The 16,010-nt window shown below is 41.3% G+C and overlaps 1 protein-coding gene across 3 annotated transcripts in view; it reads right to left on the bottom strand.

The window, feature by feature from the left end:
- Positions 1 to 16,010, bottom strand: part of TMTC1 (transmembrane and tetratricopeptide repeat containing 1) — a 309,190-nt gene that overhangs the window by 258,027 nt on the left and 35,153 nt on the right. For all 3 annotated transcript variants that reach the window (XM_021092123.1, XM_021092125.1, XM_021092124.1), the window contains exons 4-5: positions 13,992 to 14,168; positions 8,110 to 8,316 (exon numbers count right to left, since the gene is read on the bottom strand). In XM_021092123.1, coding sequence (XP_020947782.1) covers positions 8,110 to 8,316; positions 13,992 to 14,168 — 384 coding nt within the window. The remainder of the gene's footprint in view (positions 1 to 8,109; positions 8,317 to 13,991; positions 14,169 to 16,010) is intronic.

Below are 16,010 nucleotides of genomic sequence, written 5' to 3'. Positions count from 1 at the left end.
AAAAGACCAAAAAGTAAATAGAATAGAATAGAATAGAATAGAATAGAATAGAATAGAATAGAATAGAATAGAATAGAATAGAATAGAATAGAATAGAAAAGTGAGAAAAAATGATCAGCATCAATTAAAGAACCTGAAGTCTCCATGTCTTGGCTATTGTGAATAATGCTGCAATGAACATGCATGTGCATGTGTCTTTTTCAAGGAAAGTTTTGTGCAGATATATGCCCACGAGTGGGATTGCTGGGTCATATGGTAGTGCTATGTATAGTTTTCTAAGGTATCTCCATACTGATCTCCACAGTGATTGTACCAGCTTACATTCCCACCAACAGTGAAGGAGAGTTCCCTTTTCTCCACGCCCTCTCCAGCATTTGTTATTTGTGGACTTATTAATGATGGCTATTCTGACTGGTGTGAGGTGGCATCTCATGGTAGTTTTGATTTGCATTTCTCTAATAATCAGGGATGTTGAGCATATTTTCATGTGCTTGTTGGCCATCTATCTATCTTCTTTGGAGAAATGTCTATTCAGGTCTTTTGTCCATTTTTCACTTGGGTTGTTGGCTTTTTTGCTGTTGAGTTGTATAAATTGTTTGTATATTTTAGAGATTAAGTCCTCGTCAGTTGCATCATTTGAAACTATTTTCTCCCATTCGGTAAGTTGTCTTTTTGTTTTCTTTTCGGTTTCCTTTGCATGCAAAGGGCTATCAGTTTGATTAGGTCCCATTGGTTTATTTTTGCTTTTACTTCTGTTGCTTTGGGAGACTGATCTGAGAAAACATTTGTAAGGTTGATGTCAGAGATTGTTTTGCCTATGTTTTCTTTCAGGAGTTTGATGGTGTCTTGTCATATTTAAGTCTTTAAGCCATTTTGAATTTATCTTCTTGCATGGTGTGAGGGTGTGTTCTAGTTTCATTGATTTGACACAGCTGTCCAGGTTTCCCGGCAATACTTGCTGAAGTCTGTCTTTTTCTCATTTTATGTTCTTGCCTCCTTTGTCAAAGATTAATTGACCATAGGTGTCTGGGTTTATTTCTGGATTCTTTATTCTGTTCCATTGGTCTGTCTGTCTGTTTTGGTACCAGTACCACACTCTCTTGATGACTGTGCCTCTGTAATATTGCCTTAAGTTTAAGACAGTTATGCCTCCTGCTTGGTTAACATATATTAACATATATAATATAATTCCATAAAGTGGTTTATGGTCTTAATGTGGATTTATCACTGAGGTTTAAACTTGCATTAGGAAATTTGAAAGTAGGGGAGGGGATTTAGTAATATGAACCCACAGATTTCACTTTCAACTGTTGGAGGTATTTTTCTGTGCAGACCCCACCCTTGTTTTGCTTGTTCATTTCATTTATTAAAGCAGTAACTGAGATTGAAAATGGCTCATCTGAGATCAGTCAACCAGAAAGGTGTGTAAAATGGTGGGGGGAGAACCCAATTATTCATCAGTCTTGGAGGCTTTTGGCACAGATTCCCTGTGTCACCTGGAACTCTCTCTTTGCTAGCTTATCAAGTTTCTCTCAAACCTGTGAGGTTGTTAATAATGATCTGAAACACATCTGCCATCACAGGATCATATGCATGGAGTGAAAGTTCAAAAATCTTACTTAGGAGTTTAATCTACATGGCATTTCTTAACTTTAGGGAGAAAGAGTACAAGGCAAAAGCTACAGAAGTAGAGCATTAAAACGATACTTAAAAGATCCGTTACCCAATGCTATCAGTGAGGGTCAAAATATTTACACACCTCCCTAAGTCCCCTGAATTTAATTACCTCACGATTTCACTTTAGTGCCAACATGTTCTCTAGTCCTAAACTGTCTTAGTTTCTTTTATTTGTTTATTTATTTATTTTTTGTCTTTTGTCTTTTTGGGGCCGCACCCACAGCATATAGAGGCTAGGGGTCAAATGGGAACTACAGCTGCCAGCCTACGCCACAGCCACAGCAGTGCCAGATCCGAGCCACATCAGCGACCTACACCACTGAGTGAGGCCAAGGATCAAACCTGCAACCTCATGGTTCCTAGTCGGATTCATTTCCGCTGCTCCACAACAGGAACTCCCTGTCTTAGTTTCTTGATTTGCATGCCTCTGTGTAAGGTACATAAGGAAAACTTTTAAGACACCCTGAAGTGAAAAATCTACTCACTGTCTTAGCCACAAAGGAAGAAAATGAGCCCATTTTAAATAAAAGCAACATGATCATCAGCCAGCTAAGTTCCATGAGGGCAAGTTTTGTTTATTTCACTACCATATATTCCTAGCACCCAAAACAGCCTGGCACAGGGACATATTCAGTAAAAATGAATGAATGCTTCATGACAGATACCGCAGAGCCGCAAAATAAGGAGAAAATGAGCAAGAATTTATTGAGCCAAGAACTGTCTTCAACACCTACCGTAATCGCTGTCATTTAACTATGAAATCATTCAAGCCTATACATGAACAATGCCTACATAGCTACAGATATAGATATAAGTTATGAGGATAAGATTTCAGGTAGAATTCCCTGAGCTTTCTAAGGTGAAAGGGAAAGTGTTTTCATGTGCAAATGAACTGGATGCAATGAAGAGAGTGGGAAAGGAAGGTTTACATACAAAACATTTCATACTTCACATAGAGCAACTGAATAAAAAGTCATATCAATTGAAATTTCATCAGATTTCAGAGTGCACACCCTGAGTCTTAGGACTTGCTACCCATAAGCCAATCACTAAATCTCACAGAAAAAACAGGCAACTAATAAATGAATTGTAGAAACATTTTTCCCCAGGTTGGAATTTTCCCGTGTTTGGTAACTTCTGAAAATATTTTTCCTGACAGTATTTAGCCCAAGATTTTTTGACAGCCTAGTGCCATGCTTGCAATGCAAGTACATACTAGCGAATAGTCTTAAAGTTCAACCAAAAAAAAATCTCACACAAACTCCTTCCTTGCCTACATACTACAGGTTCATCAGTTTCAGTGATGCATCTTGGTATTTAGAAACCAACATAGGAATAATAATATTCACAAAACTAAACTACTACTAATGATGTTGCTGGCTGCCACACACTGAATGGCCACTGTGTGCCAGGCACCTACTTACATTGCTTATTATCTACACTATAGCTTTGAGTTCTGACAAGCAATGTAAGGTACTACTATTAGTTCCCCCTTTTGAAGGCTAGAACACTGAGGCTCACAGAGATAAAATAATTTGTCCAGGATTAGGTAAGCAAAAGAGTCAAGATTTAAGCACTGTCTGCAGAGATCTTAAGAACTCAGATAACATGCCTCCTTGAACTTTTATTTTCTTTACCTGGTCACCTTCTGAAAAAACTACAAGCAGAGTAGTTTTAAAAAATAATTTTAATACTAATCAAATTTATAGTCAATATATGACAGCTTTCCTTTCCAAAGAGGGAAAATACATGACAACTCTCCTTTCCAAGGAAGGATAATGATCCTTCTTGACCACAAAAATGTTAATTTAGTAAAACTCTGACCCAGTTCCAGTTGTGCTGTGTACTGCTCTCCAGGCATCATCCTTTCTCAAATAGGCAGAAGCTCAGGGTTTAAAAAAAGAAAGAAGATATTATCTAATTCAATGTATTAGCACCAACACCCTATATCGAAGCAAGTCAGGAGGTGCCTCACTTGTGAACCCAAGGATGGCTTCAACCATCTTCTACCCCTGAGAGTTTACTAGGGGGACCAGCCTCACGGAGCATGACACAGTGTCCTGCCTCCTTCCCAAAGCCAAGTCCCCACCCAAGACTCTGGACTTCAGAGCATAGCAAACGGGCCAAAGCATAGGCTTAGGGGTCAAACAGCTTGAGTTCCCATCCTGACCTTACCACTTAACCAATTATGCACATGTGGACAAGGTGCTTCACATCTAAGGTCTTCCATTTCCTCTTGATAACGCAAATGCTAAGATTTACCTTAAACCAATGTTGTGATGGTTGCATGGGATAACACATGCAAAGAGCCAGTTCACTTCCTGGTACACAGCAGATGGACAGCAAAAAGTTTTCTTGCCCTCCCGAAGGACCTTCTTCCCTGGAGTGCTGGAGCCAACTCATACTGGCTTCCAAGAGATAATTATTAAATTTTCAGGAATTTTGCAGGCCAGTTATTAAATACAGCCATTATTAAAAATTAAATTATATAACTTACAAGTTCCCCATCATGTCTCAGTGATAACAAACCCAACTAGGATCCACAAGAATGCGGGTTCAACCCCTAGCCTTGCTCAGTGGGTTATGGATCCAACGTTGCCATGAGCTGTGGTGTAGGCTAGCAGTTACAACTCGGATTCGACCCCTAGCCTGGGAATGTCCATATGCCACAGGTGCAGCCCTAAAAAAGCTATAAAAATAAATAAATAAATAATGTTATACAATAAATAATATACTACTACCTATATTTATATCAATATATATTCTATACCTTAAAATAAACTACATAAACTTAAATTGTGCTAAACACAAAGGTCAAAGATACTCAAAGCTCATCACTCCCTAATAAGTTTCCTTCATTTTACTGTTATCTAATGCTCTTGAGGTTATTTATGCCTATTGCCTATTAGGCAGTGGAAATGCTAACACCTCTCCCAACTCCAGGTTCAATGTCGTCACATTTGTGGCTTGAAATCAGCTACAGTAGTATTTACATGGAAATGGGCCAACACAACAAGTTGAGATTTACTTTCTTTGAGAGCCAGTTATTTAGCATTTACCAGCACACCATTAGTATTCATATTTCATCTTATTCCTTTCTGTTCCAACATTTTCCATCTCTACTCTCTACAAGTTATCTACACCGATACACACACCCATTACATTTAAAATAAAAATGAAAACAAAAACCTAACACCCATCCAGGCACCATCCTTTGCCCCATTCCTTTGAAGCAGGAGATAGATGGGTCCCAGGCTGAACAACTGTAATCTGTTCCCTGTAGACAGATAACTTCAAGATATAAAGTTAATAGCAGGAGCAAGGAGGAGCTGTGTCCTGCTTGGATAAAAGACAGAGACCACCTGGTTCCTGTTCTTGAGGTCAAGGAGACCCCCAGAACTGCATCAGGGGTCAGAGGAAGGAGGGGCATCAGACCATAGCACATCCTGTCAACTTCCCAGAAACCCTGGGGGTAGAATCCATCCTGGCTAAAAGATGCACATGCACACAGGGGAGGGCCCCAAGTCAGGCCAAATGTGGGTTCGAGGCCAGACGAAACAAGATAATGAGCCAGACGAAGCCCGGCAGGACTGCCCCATACAAGGGATTTCAACCACCTCCAAAGCATGTGTTGCTCTCGTCCTCTCTTATTCTTTCTCTCTTTCTGTTTCTCTCTCTACACACACCCCACCCCCACCACTGGAGCCTGCCTGTGTTTCTCCACCCCATCGTCTCTCTCTTCTCCTTTAATAAACATTTCATTGGCTTCATTACTCTCAGTCTCTTTGCCCAATTCTTTCTCCAAAGGGACAAATACTGGGGACCTACATCAAGAGGTTAGGGTTTAGTGTTCTCTTTCCAGAGAACACCTTCACTGCCAAACGGACTGAAAAATATTCTCTGTATGCCTAATTTCAACACTTCCTTACCACCCACTCATTAACATATTCATTTCACAAACATGTGAACTCTTACTGTTAGTCAGACACTATGAAAGGAAGTGGGGATACAAACGTGCACAGAAACCAACAGGGTCCCTTTCCTGATGGAACGCAGTCACCCCGCCGCCTGACTTCTGTCCCTCCTCGAATGTCTCCAATGCTCTATTTTTCTCATTCAATTTTACTGGCGTAGAGTTGGTTTACAGTATTGTGTTAGTTTCAGGTGTACAGTGACATGAATCAGTTCTATGTATCCATATAGCTGTTCCTTTCAGAGTCTTTTCCCATAGAGTACTGCGAACACTTCCCTGTGCTATACAGCACATCCTTGTTTTCTCCTTTGCTCTCCTTAAAAAAATTTGCAATTTCCCCCAAATGTGTTGTCTTCTTTTCCATCATGCCCTGTAGCAAAAAGTCACGATTTCCTCAAGGTTTTCACTGTTTATCTCTTCTTTTCACTCAGGAATTTCATGCATTGCTGTGAGTTCATCCTTTCCCAACCCTCAAAAAAACATAATTTTCTTCTAGCATTTCCAGCTCAGTAACAGACACCACCATCGACCCAACTGTCAGTAAGCCCTGTTAGATCTGCAACCAAAACTTACCCCAAATCCACCATATCCCTGCCTCCCAGTCTCTACCACCCTCCGCCAGGATGTCTTCGTTCTCCCTCAGTCTGTAGAAAAGCCTCCTCCCTGCTTTATTCTTGCCCCCTAAATCAGTCACACAAGAAGCCAGACTGGACAATTTTTTTTTTTTTTAATTTTTATGGCCGCACCCTCGGCGTATGGAAATTCCCAGGCCAGAGATCGAATCATAGCTGCAGCTGCAACCTACACCACAACTGCAGCAACACCAGACCCTTTAATCCAATGCACCAGGCTGGGGATTGAACCCAAGCCTCCCCAGCAACCGAAGCTGCTACAGTCGGATTCTTAACCCACTGCGCCATGCCAGGAACTCCCAGACTGGACTTTATTTTCTTCTCTTTTGTCCTGTTAGGGCCACACCCGCAGCATATGGAGGAGGTTCCAAGGCTGGGCATCTAATCAGAGCTGTTGCTGCCGGCCTACGCCACGTCCACAGCAATGCCAGATCCAAGCCACGTCTGCAACCTACACCATAGCTCAAGACAATCCAGATCCTTGACCCAGTGGAGCGAGCCCAGGGATTGAACCCACAACCTCATGGTTCCCAGTCAGATTCGTTTCCACTGCGCCATAATGGGAACTCCAACTGGACATTTTTTTAATGCAATCATTTCTCTCCACATTAAACAAACAAACAAACAACAACAGCAAAAGCCTTCCAGAGTCTTTCCATTCCACTCGGAATAAAATCCAAACGTGCTTCCATGGCCAACCCGCTCTTCATTATCTGGGCCTGCCCACCCCCTGACCTCACCCATTCCAATCCTCATTTGCTTATCCCCAAGTCTGGAACCCTCTGGCCAGATCTTAGAAGGGCTAGCTCCTCCTCTCATCCTCAGAAATTTGGGAGGCCTCCCCTGACCCACCAACATGAATTCACCCCAGGCAGACCCACCCACAACTCTCTACCACACTGTTCACTGACCACTGGTTATTAGTGTCTGTCCTCGACTGGAAGGGAAGCTACACAGGAGCAAGGACCTTGCTTCCTTCTTCCCCATCACACCCTTGGTGCCTGGAACAGTGTCTGCCACATGGTAGACACTCAATAGATATTTGTCGATGAATGAAAAAACGGAGCATGATCCAAAAGCCAGGAAAAGGCAGGAATAACTGGAAACAAAGACCCTGAAAAGACGGTGTTTTCTGGGATGGCCCAAAAATATAAGAGGTGGTAAAGTGCTGACGGTATGAATCAAATTTCCATCTTTCTCAAATTCTGACTTGACCATGGCTATTTCAGAGGCAAGCTAATGCAGTGAGCATCTGTTCTGAAAGTCTATGTTCCTTTTCATGGCGAGGCCAAAGGACTTTTTTTACAAAGAAAGAAAATCCCACACATTAAAGAAGATGTTCCAGCATCCTTGAAAACATTTCTGAGAGGCAGCATCCCCTGGGTTTCCTCCCTTACTTGTACCAGAATAAATTCCTATCACACACAAAGAGCAGGGAGAGACAGAGCAGGGGAAAGCAGGGCTCTGCTGGCCCAGAAAACTGTGGGGTCTGTGCTCTGACAGCCAGGGCACTTCCACCAGGGAAGCGGCAAAATGTTTGTGCTTCTTAACTGAGGCTTCACAGCCTCATCCCCTGCTTCCCAATAACAGCAACATGGGGGCTTCAACACACTTCTTCCAGTTACTCCTTTCTTATCTGATTTACTACAGTGAAGGAGAGAAGGAAGGAAGGAGGAGGGAGGGAGATGGGGCAGGAAAGAAGAAGAAAGGAGGGAAACAAGAAGCGTCACAAAGAACCCACTCGGTGCTTCACTTTTCCATTGAGCCCCCTGCAACAGGTGATGCTGGATGACGAAACACGCAAGGTCAAGGAGCCCAGCCCAGTACCTCATCAAGGACCACACAGCTCGAGGAGACACAGGGAATCCGCTGCTCTTGGGTTCCGGTGGCAATGGGGCATGGCAGCCACCCCAAGCTCCTTTGTGAGGGAACCTCTGCTGCTTCCCGTTCTCCCGGAGAAGGTGCACTGGCGGTGCGGAGGGTGAGGAGCTCCCGGGCTGCTGCAGGCTGTGCTGATGGATGACCCCGTTGCTCCTAATTGTGCAGGGAATCAAGGGGAAACGAAAGCAAACAGAATGACGAGACTGGCAACAAGGAACAGCAGTCCCCTGATCCACCCCCAAGCCCTGCTCCCTGGAAGCAATCATTCGCAATAGTTCTTCCGCTTCTGGTAACGATCACAATAATTTTTAAATAATAAAATTATAATGTTGTTTCTTTTTTTCATTTTTAGAGGTTTTCATATTGACTCCCTGCTATGGAAGACGAGGACTCTGTCCTTACATGGTCACCAACACACGTACACACATCCTCTTTACCCCTCATCCTCCACATTGATTTCTCTCATGATAAATATAATTTGGATTCTCTTAAACTCAGTCGAAATGATATTCAGGATTTGCACTATTATGATCTTGTAAATATTGTTCACAGCTGATCTACCCAACGTATGCCTACATTTTTCTCTCATGAATGCTCTGAGATGTAACTCATAACCACTAGCTGGGCCAAAATTTTAAAGTCTGGCGTGACTAAGTGATGGTGAGAATGTGGAACAAAGGAAATTCTCATTCACTGCTGTGGTCATTTCAAGAGCAATGTCTCCACAGCTGGCCAGTGGACACAGGAAAAGATGCTCAATGTCATTAACTATTAGAGAAGTGCAAATAAAAACTACAATGAGATACCACCTCACACGGATCAGAATGGTCATGATTAATAAGTCTGCAAATAACAAATGCTGGAGAAGGTGTGAAGAAAAGAGAACCCTCCTACACTGGAAAGGTAAACTGGTACGACCACTATAGTATGGAGAATAGTATGGAGGTCCCTCAGAAAAGTGAATACAGAACTACCATATGATCCAGCAGTCCCACTCCTGGGCATATATCTGGACAAAACTATAATTCAAAAAGATAAGTGCACCCCTATGTTCACAGCAGCACTATTCTCAATAGTCAAGACATGGAAAAACCCAAATGCCCATTGACGGATGAATGGATTAAGAAGATGGGGTACATATAAACAATGGAATACTATTCACCCATAAAAAAGAATGAAATAATGCCATTTGCAGCAACATGGATGCAACTACAGATTATCATACTAAGTGAAGTCAGTCAGAAAGAGAAAGACAAACGTCATGTGATATCATTTATATGTGGAATTTAAAATAAGGCACAAATGAACCTATCTACAAAACAGAAACAGACTCAGAAACATAGAGAAGTCATGATTGCCAAGGGGGAGGGAGAGGGAGTGAGATGGACTGGGAATCTGGGTTTAGTAGATGCAAACTATTACATTTAAAATACGTAAGCAATGGGGTCCTACTGTATAGCACAGGGAACTATATCCAGTCTCTTGGGATAGACCATGATGGAAGATAATATAAGAAAGGGAATGTGTGTAGATGTATGCCTGGGTCACTTCGCTGTACAGCAGAAATTGGTATGACAGGGTAAATCAATTACTCTAATAAATTCTTTTTTTAAAAAAGAGCAATGTCTCAGCATCAACACAGTGAACAAGTATCTTATCTGTGGTCCCAGCAACTCATTTCTGTGGTTACGCCCTAGAGAAACCTGTAGGAATGTGTACACAAAAATTTACCACAGTGTGGTATTCAATAGCAAAACATGTGAAAATAACCTAAGTTCCAAATCCAGAAGAATGGGTAAATAAATTGTAATAATTAAATACTTACTATACAACAGTTAAAATAAATGAACTCTAACTACATGTATCCACACTGATGGATCTCAGAAGTCCAATGTTAAATAAAAAGAAAAGCAAGTGGTACCATCTATATAAAATTTGCAACTACATAAACAATGCTATTTGATATTCACCAGTATATACTTATGAAGCAATAATGTACAAACCATCCTAGAAATGAAAAGTGCCAAATTCAAGATTGTGGTTATTTCTAGAAAGAGAGGGTAGGGACTGGTGTCAAGGAATGTTATTCTCAGCATGTTGGAAATTATATAGTAATTTTTTAAAAAGAAAAAACATTAACTTTTTTCTGATCTTTTTTTTGGGGGGCCGCTCCTGTGGCACATGGAAGTTCCCAGACTAGGGGTCAAATTGGAGCTGTAGCCACCTGGCCTACACCATAGCCACAGCAACACAGAATCTGAGCCACGATCTACATACACCACAGCTCACAGCAACGCCAGATCCTTAATCCACTGAGCGGAGCCAGGGATGGAACCCACATCCTCATGAATACTAGTCGGGTTCATTACCACTGAACCACAACAGGAACTCCCGAGGAGCTGATCTTTTACCCAAAAGTGTTTCTTCCTAAAGGTGGTGTCAAATAAAAGAAATTCCACTCTCCATTCTTGTGGCCCAATATTAAATTTTAGGAATTACTCTTCATGTAGGAAAGGGTTTCCAATGCTGTTTCCTGCTGTTTCTTTCTTGCTGCCTGAATCCCACAATGAAAGCCCTCCAGAACAACCTAGTGTCATGATGTTTATTCTAAATTAGTGGATAAGAATTGTGCAAAACTGTTTATGTGTACGTTATTCTAAGAAAGGGGGACATAATTATACGAGATTCTCAAAGGGGTCACAACCCCCAATACAGGCAGATCCTCGGACCTGGTCTCCTGGTATAAATGTGAGCCCAGGCTCTGAGCTCCAGTTTCCCTGGGAGGCCTCCAAGTCCCCATTGTGTGTGTTCCGTGGTGGCAGGGGTGCTCAGAGGCAACCCTGTGGCTCTGGAGTCACACAGACAGAAGTCCACAGGAGGCTGGGTAACTCTGGAGAGGTGACTTTCTGTGCCTACGTTGCCTCCTTTGTAAAACAAGGATAGCAGTTGTGAGCATTAAGTGACTTCATACCTGTAAATGGCATGGCCCAATGCTTGGCACAAGGCCTGCACATAAGAGAGAATATTATTGGCCAGGTCTCCTTATTACAGGCTCTCTGTTCCTGATCACTTTCACAACTGTACTCAGTTGCTCATGTAATTATTTATATGTCTGTCTCCTCAGTATTGATCTTTGAGAGAAGAAATCTTGTCTGTCTTATTCTTGGCCAGGCACAGAATAAGTATGTATTAAATGGGTGAATAAAAGGATGAAAGAAAGAATTAATGCCTCCACTTTTGCATAGAGGCTGGTAGTGTGAGAGCTAAAAGTTACTAAAAAAATTTTGAAAATCCCATCGACTATGAGCTATGCAACTTCAAAGCTACATATTAGGCATATTATTTTTTTCCATAGAACTTCTAGCAGTTTGGTATGATGACGCTCAGGAATAATTATTAGGAGTTCCCATTGTGGCTCTGCGGGTTATGAACCTGACTATCATCTGTGAGGATGCGTGTTTGATCCCTGGCATCGCTCGGTGGATTAAGGATCCAGCATTGCTATGGTTGTGGCATAGGCTGGCAGCTGCTGCTGTGATTCAATTCCTAGCCTGGGAACTTCCATATGCCACAGGTGCAGCCCTAAAAAGCAATAATAATAATTATTATTATCATTATTACCATCATCATTAAAGGAATAAGAGACAGTTATTCCTTTGAAAAAAGCTTAGCTCTCCATGGGCTGAAGAGTCCCAAGACTGAGCAGATATGACTTCAATGATGATTGTGGACAAAACAATGCTGTCTGCCATTTCAGTAAACAAAGAGTGTTGCCTGCCTAGTTCCTAAAAACAATGAGCCATCAAGCCAAATGCCACTGCCAGCCCTGAAGGTTCACCCTGAGGGGAATTCATGATGGAGAAAAACAGGATACAGGCCCTAGATAGTTGAGATGCATATCAAAGAAATATTTTAATGAGCCCTGCCTCTCATCTTCCCATATATAGAAAAGCACTAAAATCATTAACTTGAGAGGTCTGTTTCTGTGATTAGCAGTAATCTCTTGCTTGAGTTTCAACTCTATAGGTTTTGGAGGGGGGGTTTCCAGCAAAAACACATACATCCCGGCTCCTCCCTTATCTCTTTGGAACAGCCCATCAGAGCTCTCTGAGAAGCTGCTTTCCCAGGCAACAGTCCTTAGTATAAAGCATAATTCTCAATCCTGAGAATAAAACATAATTCTCAACTTTTAGGTTGTGTATTCCTTTTTTTAAGTCAACATGAGGTTAAAACAGCACTGGAAAGGACCAAAAGGGAAGGTCTATAGTCACCTTTCCAATCCTGCTGTCCTTAAGGAGAACAGAAAGATATGAGGAGGCAGGTACAAAGAGGATGCAAGAAAGTGGGAAGCCAGAAGGGTTGATAGGTCGCTCTCTAAATGGCAAGGTCAGCAATGTAATTACTCCCATGCGTTGAGAGATACTGAGGAAAGGCATTCTCATATTAAGCCTGGGGGAGGGCCTCTGGCTCACTGCTGCCTTAGCTTGAGCTTGGGTCAAAATGATACCTGGGCTCCTTGCTTTTACATGCCTCTGAGATTTACAGATGGGAGCACTAGAGTCTATTTAAATTATCTCCGAGTACACCCAGGCAGGAAAGTGATCAGAATGTAATGACTCATCTCAGCTTGTTGCCACTCAATAGCACTGCTCTTATCTTTAAGTCAAGAAGTAGAAAGAGGTGGGGAATGGGATAAAATGGTAGGGTTTTTTTTTTTAAGATAGACTTCTTCATCAGACAAGGCAGGAGAATAAATCAGCTATATTTTTTTAAAAATTTGAATGGAAGGGCCTTCTAAGTACTGAAAAACGAGGTCAAATTGTTAGTAATTAAGGATTTGATGGAGGAAGAAAATTATAGTATGTGCTTGAACTTTTAATATGCCTCAGTCATTAAAAGTCCATCTACATTCCACAGCATAAAATGAATGTGCCTTAAATTTTTTTTAATGAAAATAGGCTACTAAATGAATTTATCTTTTAACTTGATCATGACATATAAATATTCCTATACGGTTTAGACTGGCCCTTTGCAGAATTCCAAAAGGCCTCTTCCAAAACTCTTAGGTAAAAACATCATCCCTAAAGTAAACAGACTCTAATTTAGCAGTGTTTTGTGACAAGTAACCCTCATTTGAATGCAGAGATTCAAGGCAAGCTGTTAACACAGTTACCTTTTTTTTTGCAACCACTCCTCTGTGAATCAAGATTTCTCAGGAATATGCAACCGAAACAATCTAGCAATACAAACTTGCAATTAGCATAGATGGTTCTCAATTCCAAATCTGGGGCTCCCAAAAACTTTACAGTCCTCACTGATTTTCACAAAAATGTGAAAAATTTGAACATATATAATGCATTTATCTTAAGCAAATAAACCTTATGATACTAATGGTCTAAAGGCCAGGTTACATTTTCACAAAATGTTATACTTCTATTTTTTTTAATCTCTTAATTTTTTTAATAAAAGCATAGTTAATTTTTTATCTTCTAATTTTTTTATTAGAGTTGACCTATTTTTTAAAATTTTTATTAGAGTACAGTTGATTTATAATGTTGTGTCAATTTCTGCTATATTGGTAATATTGTTTTAATCTGAAGGAAATTTTTTTCATCAACTTTTTTTTAATGGAAGTTTGAAAACTATTTTTTTTTTTTTTTTTTTGGCCACACTCTCTACATGTGGAAGTTCCCAGGCCATGAATCAAATCTGCACCACAGCAGTGACAATGCTGGATCCTTAACCCACTGAGCTACCAGGAAACTCTGAAACTGATGATTAAAGTCATTCTCTGCACTGCTTGAGAGCAAAACTTTAAAATGACTTACGATTTATCATGATTGTGGGACAGGGAAAAGAGATCATAAACCAAGCACACTCCAAACACCGTGATGCCAGTCTCCTTCACCAGCATCGCGCAGGTCCCCAGAAACAGACTGAGCAGCAGGAAGAAGGGAGAAGCCGTGGGAGGGAAACATTCCCCAGCACAACACTGGTCCACACTCCTGAAAAACAGAGTCAGGATGCTTCACTGTGAGAAATGTGGCTCACTAAGAAATACCACCTCTAAAGATAAGCTTGAACATCCATTTCATTGTATTCTAAGTAAGCGAGTATTGATTCCTTCAAGAATGTTCATCATAGAGTTATTTAAAATTTCAAAGACGGAAAAAAGTCAATGCCCAGGAGTACTGAATTTGGTACTTACATTAGGGCACATCCAAATCATGGTACGTGATGGCATATAACAAATGAACACTAACAAGCCATTTAAAATGCTACCACAGAGATATAGCTAGTCACAATGAAAGCTGTTTAGGTGAATACATTTCAAGTGAATAACACAGGTTGCTAAGCCATATGCATGAACTCTGGAGCAGGGACCCTGGGTTCAAATCAGAGCTCTGCAGTTAACCAACAGGTAACATGGGGAAGGTCAACTGCCTCTCTGCGCCTCAGTATGAAGCAGTATCACAGTGATATAGAGGAGATTCAATAAATGATAAGTGTTTTATCATCATTATTATTATTTTAGTGAAGATGTCTTATATGCTTCTATACAAAGAAATCAGTGGATATATATATATATATACCAAAACACAATCTTCATTTCTGTGATGAAAACACAGATGTTTTTGTCTTTTTCTTTTCTTCTGGCTAATCTGTATTCTTTCCTTTTTTTACGGCCACACCTGCAGCATGTGGAAGTTCCCCAGCTAGGAGTCGAATTGCAGCTGCAGCTGCTGGCCTACACCACAGCTACAGCAACGCCAGATCTGAGCCACATCTTCGACCTATGCTGCAGCTTGTGGCCACACCAGATCCTTAACCCACTGAGCGAGGCCAGATATTGAGCCCACCCTTATGAACACTGGGTCAGGTTCCTAACCTGCTAAGTCACAATGGGAACTCCAAATATGTTTTTTGTAAATTGAAGTATAGTTGATTTGCAACATTGCATTAGATTAGGTAAAGCTATTTTTCCTCAGGATAATTTCCAGCAGGGATTTTCTAAAACCCTCCAGTTGCTATAAAGTCTTTTTTTCACCTTACAAAACAGAATCGGCCCCACGCCAAGAAACCTCACTACTCCCTCAGGAGGTGACAGGCCAATTTGCTCCTGCTCCACTGAAGGCCAATATATCTGAAGTTGTGATGTCCTACCCTTACTGTTAGGCCTTGAAACAATTGCCTCAATTACTTGCCAAATTTGGACGAGACATGCTTTTCCTCCAGAGCTGGTTTATGGCTTCAACCGCTCAAAGTGAGAATGGCCTGCACAATAGAGTCGTGACACTGTGTCTCATTAAGCATCCAGATATGGATAAGCTGCAGGCCCACTCATGTTCCCAAATTTATCAACATGAGAAAGCCTGAGAGAACAAGTTCAAACTCAAAAGCAATTATTAATCTTGTTCTAACACCAGAGTAAACAGGAAACAAGTGTTGAGTGTGGGTTCCTATTTTTAAGATTTTCACAACACTATTTTATATAACTAGCCATGCAGGGGGAGGTTCCAGAGCCAAGACTAGGAGACTGTCCTATACGAAGAATAGGCTCTGCTCTTCAGACCAAACCTTCATAAAGCTTAATTCATTTCCTTTTTTTTTTTTTTTTGTCTTTTTTGCCATTTCTTGGGCCACTTCCTTGGCATATGGAGGTTCCTAGGCTAGGGGTCTAATCGGAGCTATAGCTGCCGGCCTACACCATAGCCACAGCAATGCGGGATCCGAGCCGCGTCTGCGATCTACACCACAACTCACGGCAACGCCGGACCCTTAACCCACTGAGCGAGGCCAGGGATCGAACCCGCAACCTCATGGTTCCTAGTCGGATTTGTTAACCA

The sequence above is a fragment of the Sus scrofa genome, chromosome 5, assembly GCF_000003025.6.
Source record: "Sus scrofa isolate TJ Tabasco breed Duroc chromosome 5, Sscrofa11.1, whole genome shotgun sequence".
NCBI classification, from domain to species: domain Eukaryota; kingdom Metazoa; phylum Chordata; class Mammalia; order Artiodactyla; family Suidae; genus Sus; species Sus scrofa.
The sequence above is the reverse complement of the archived record's forward strand: the minus strand, read 5'-3'. Positions and strand labels throughout refer to the sequence as shown.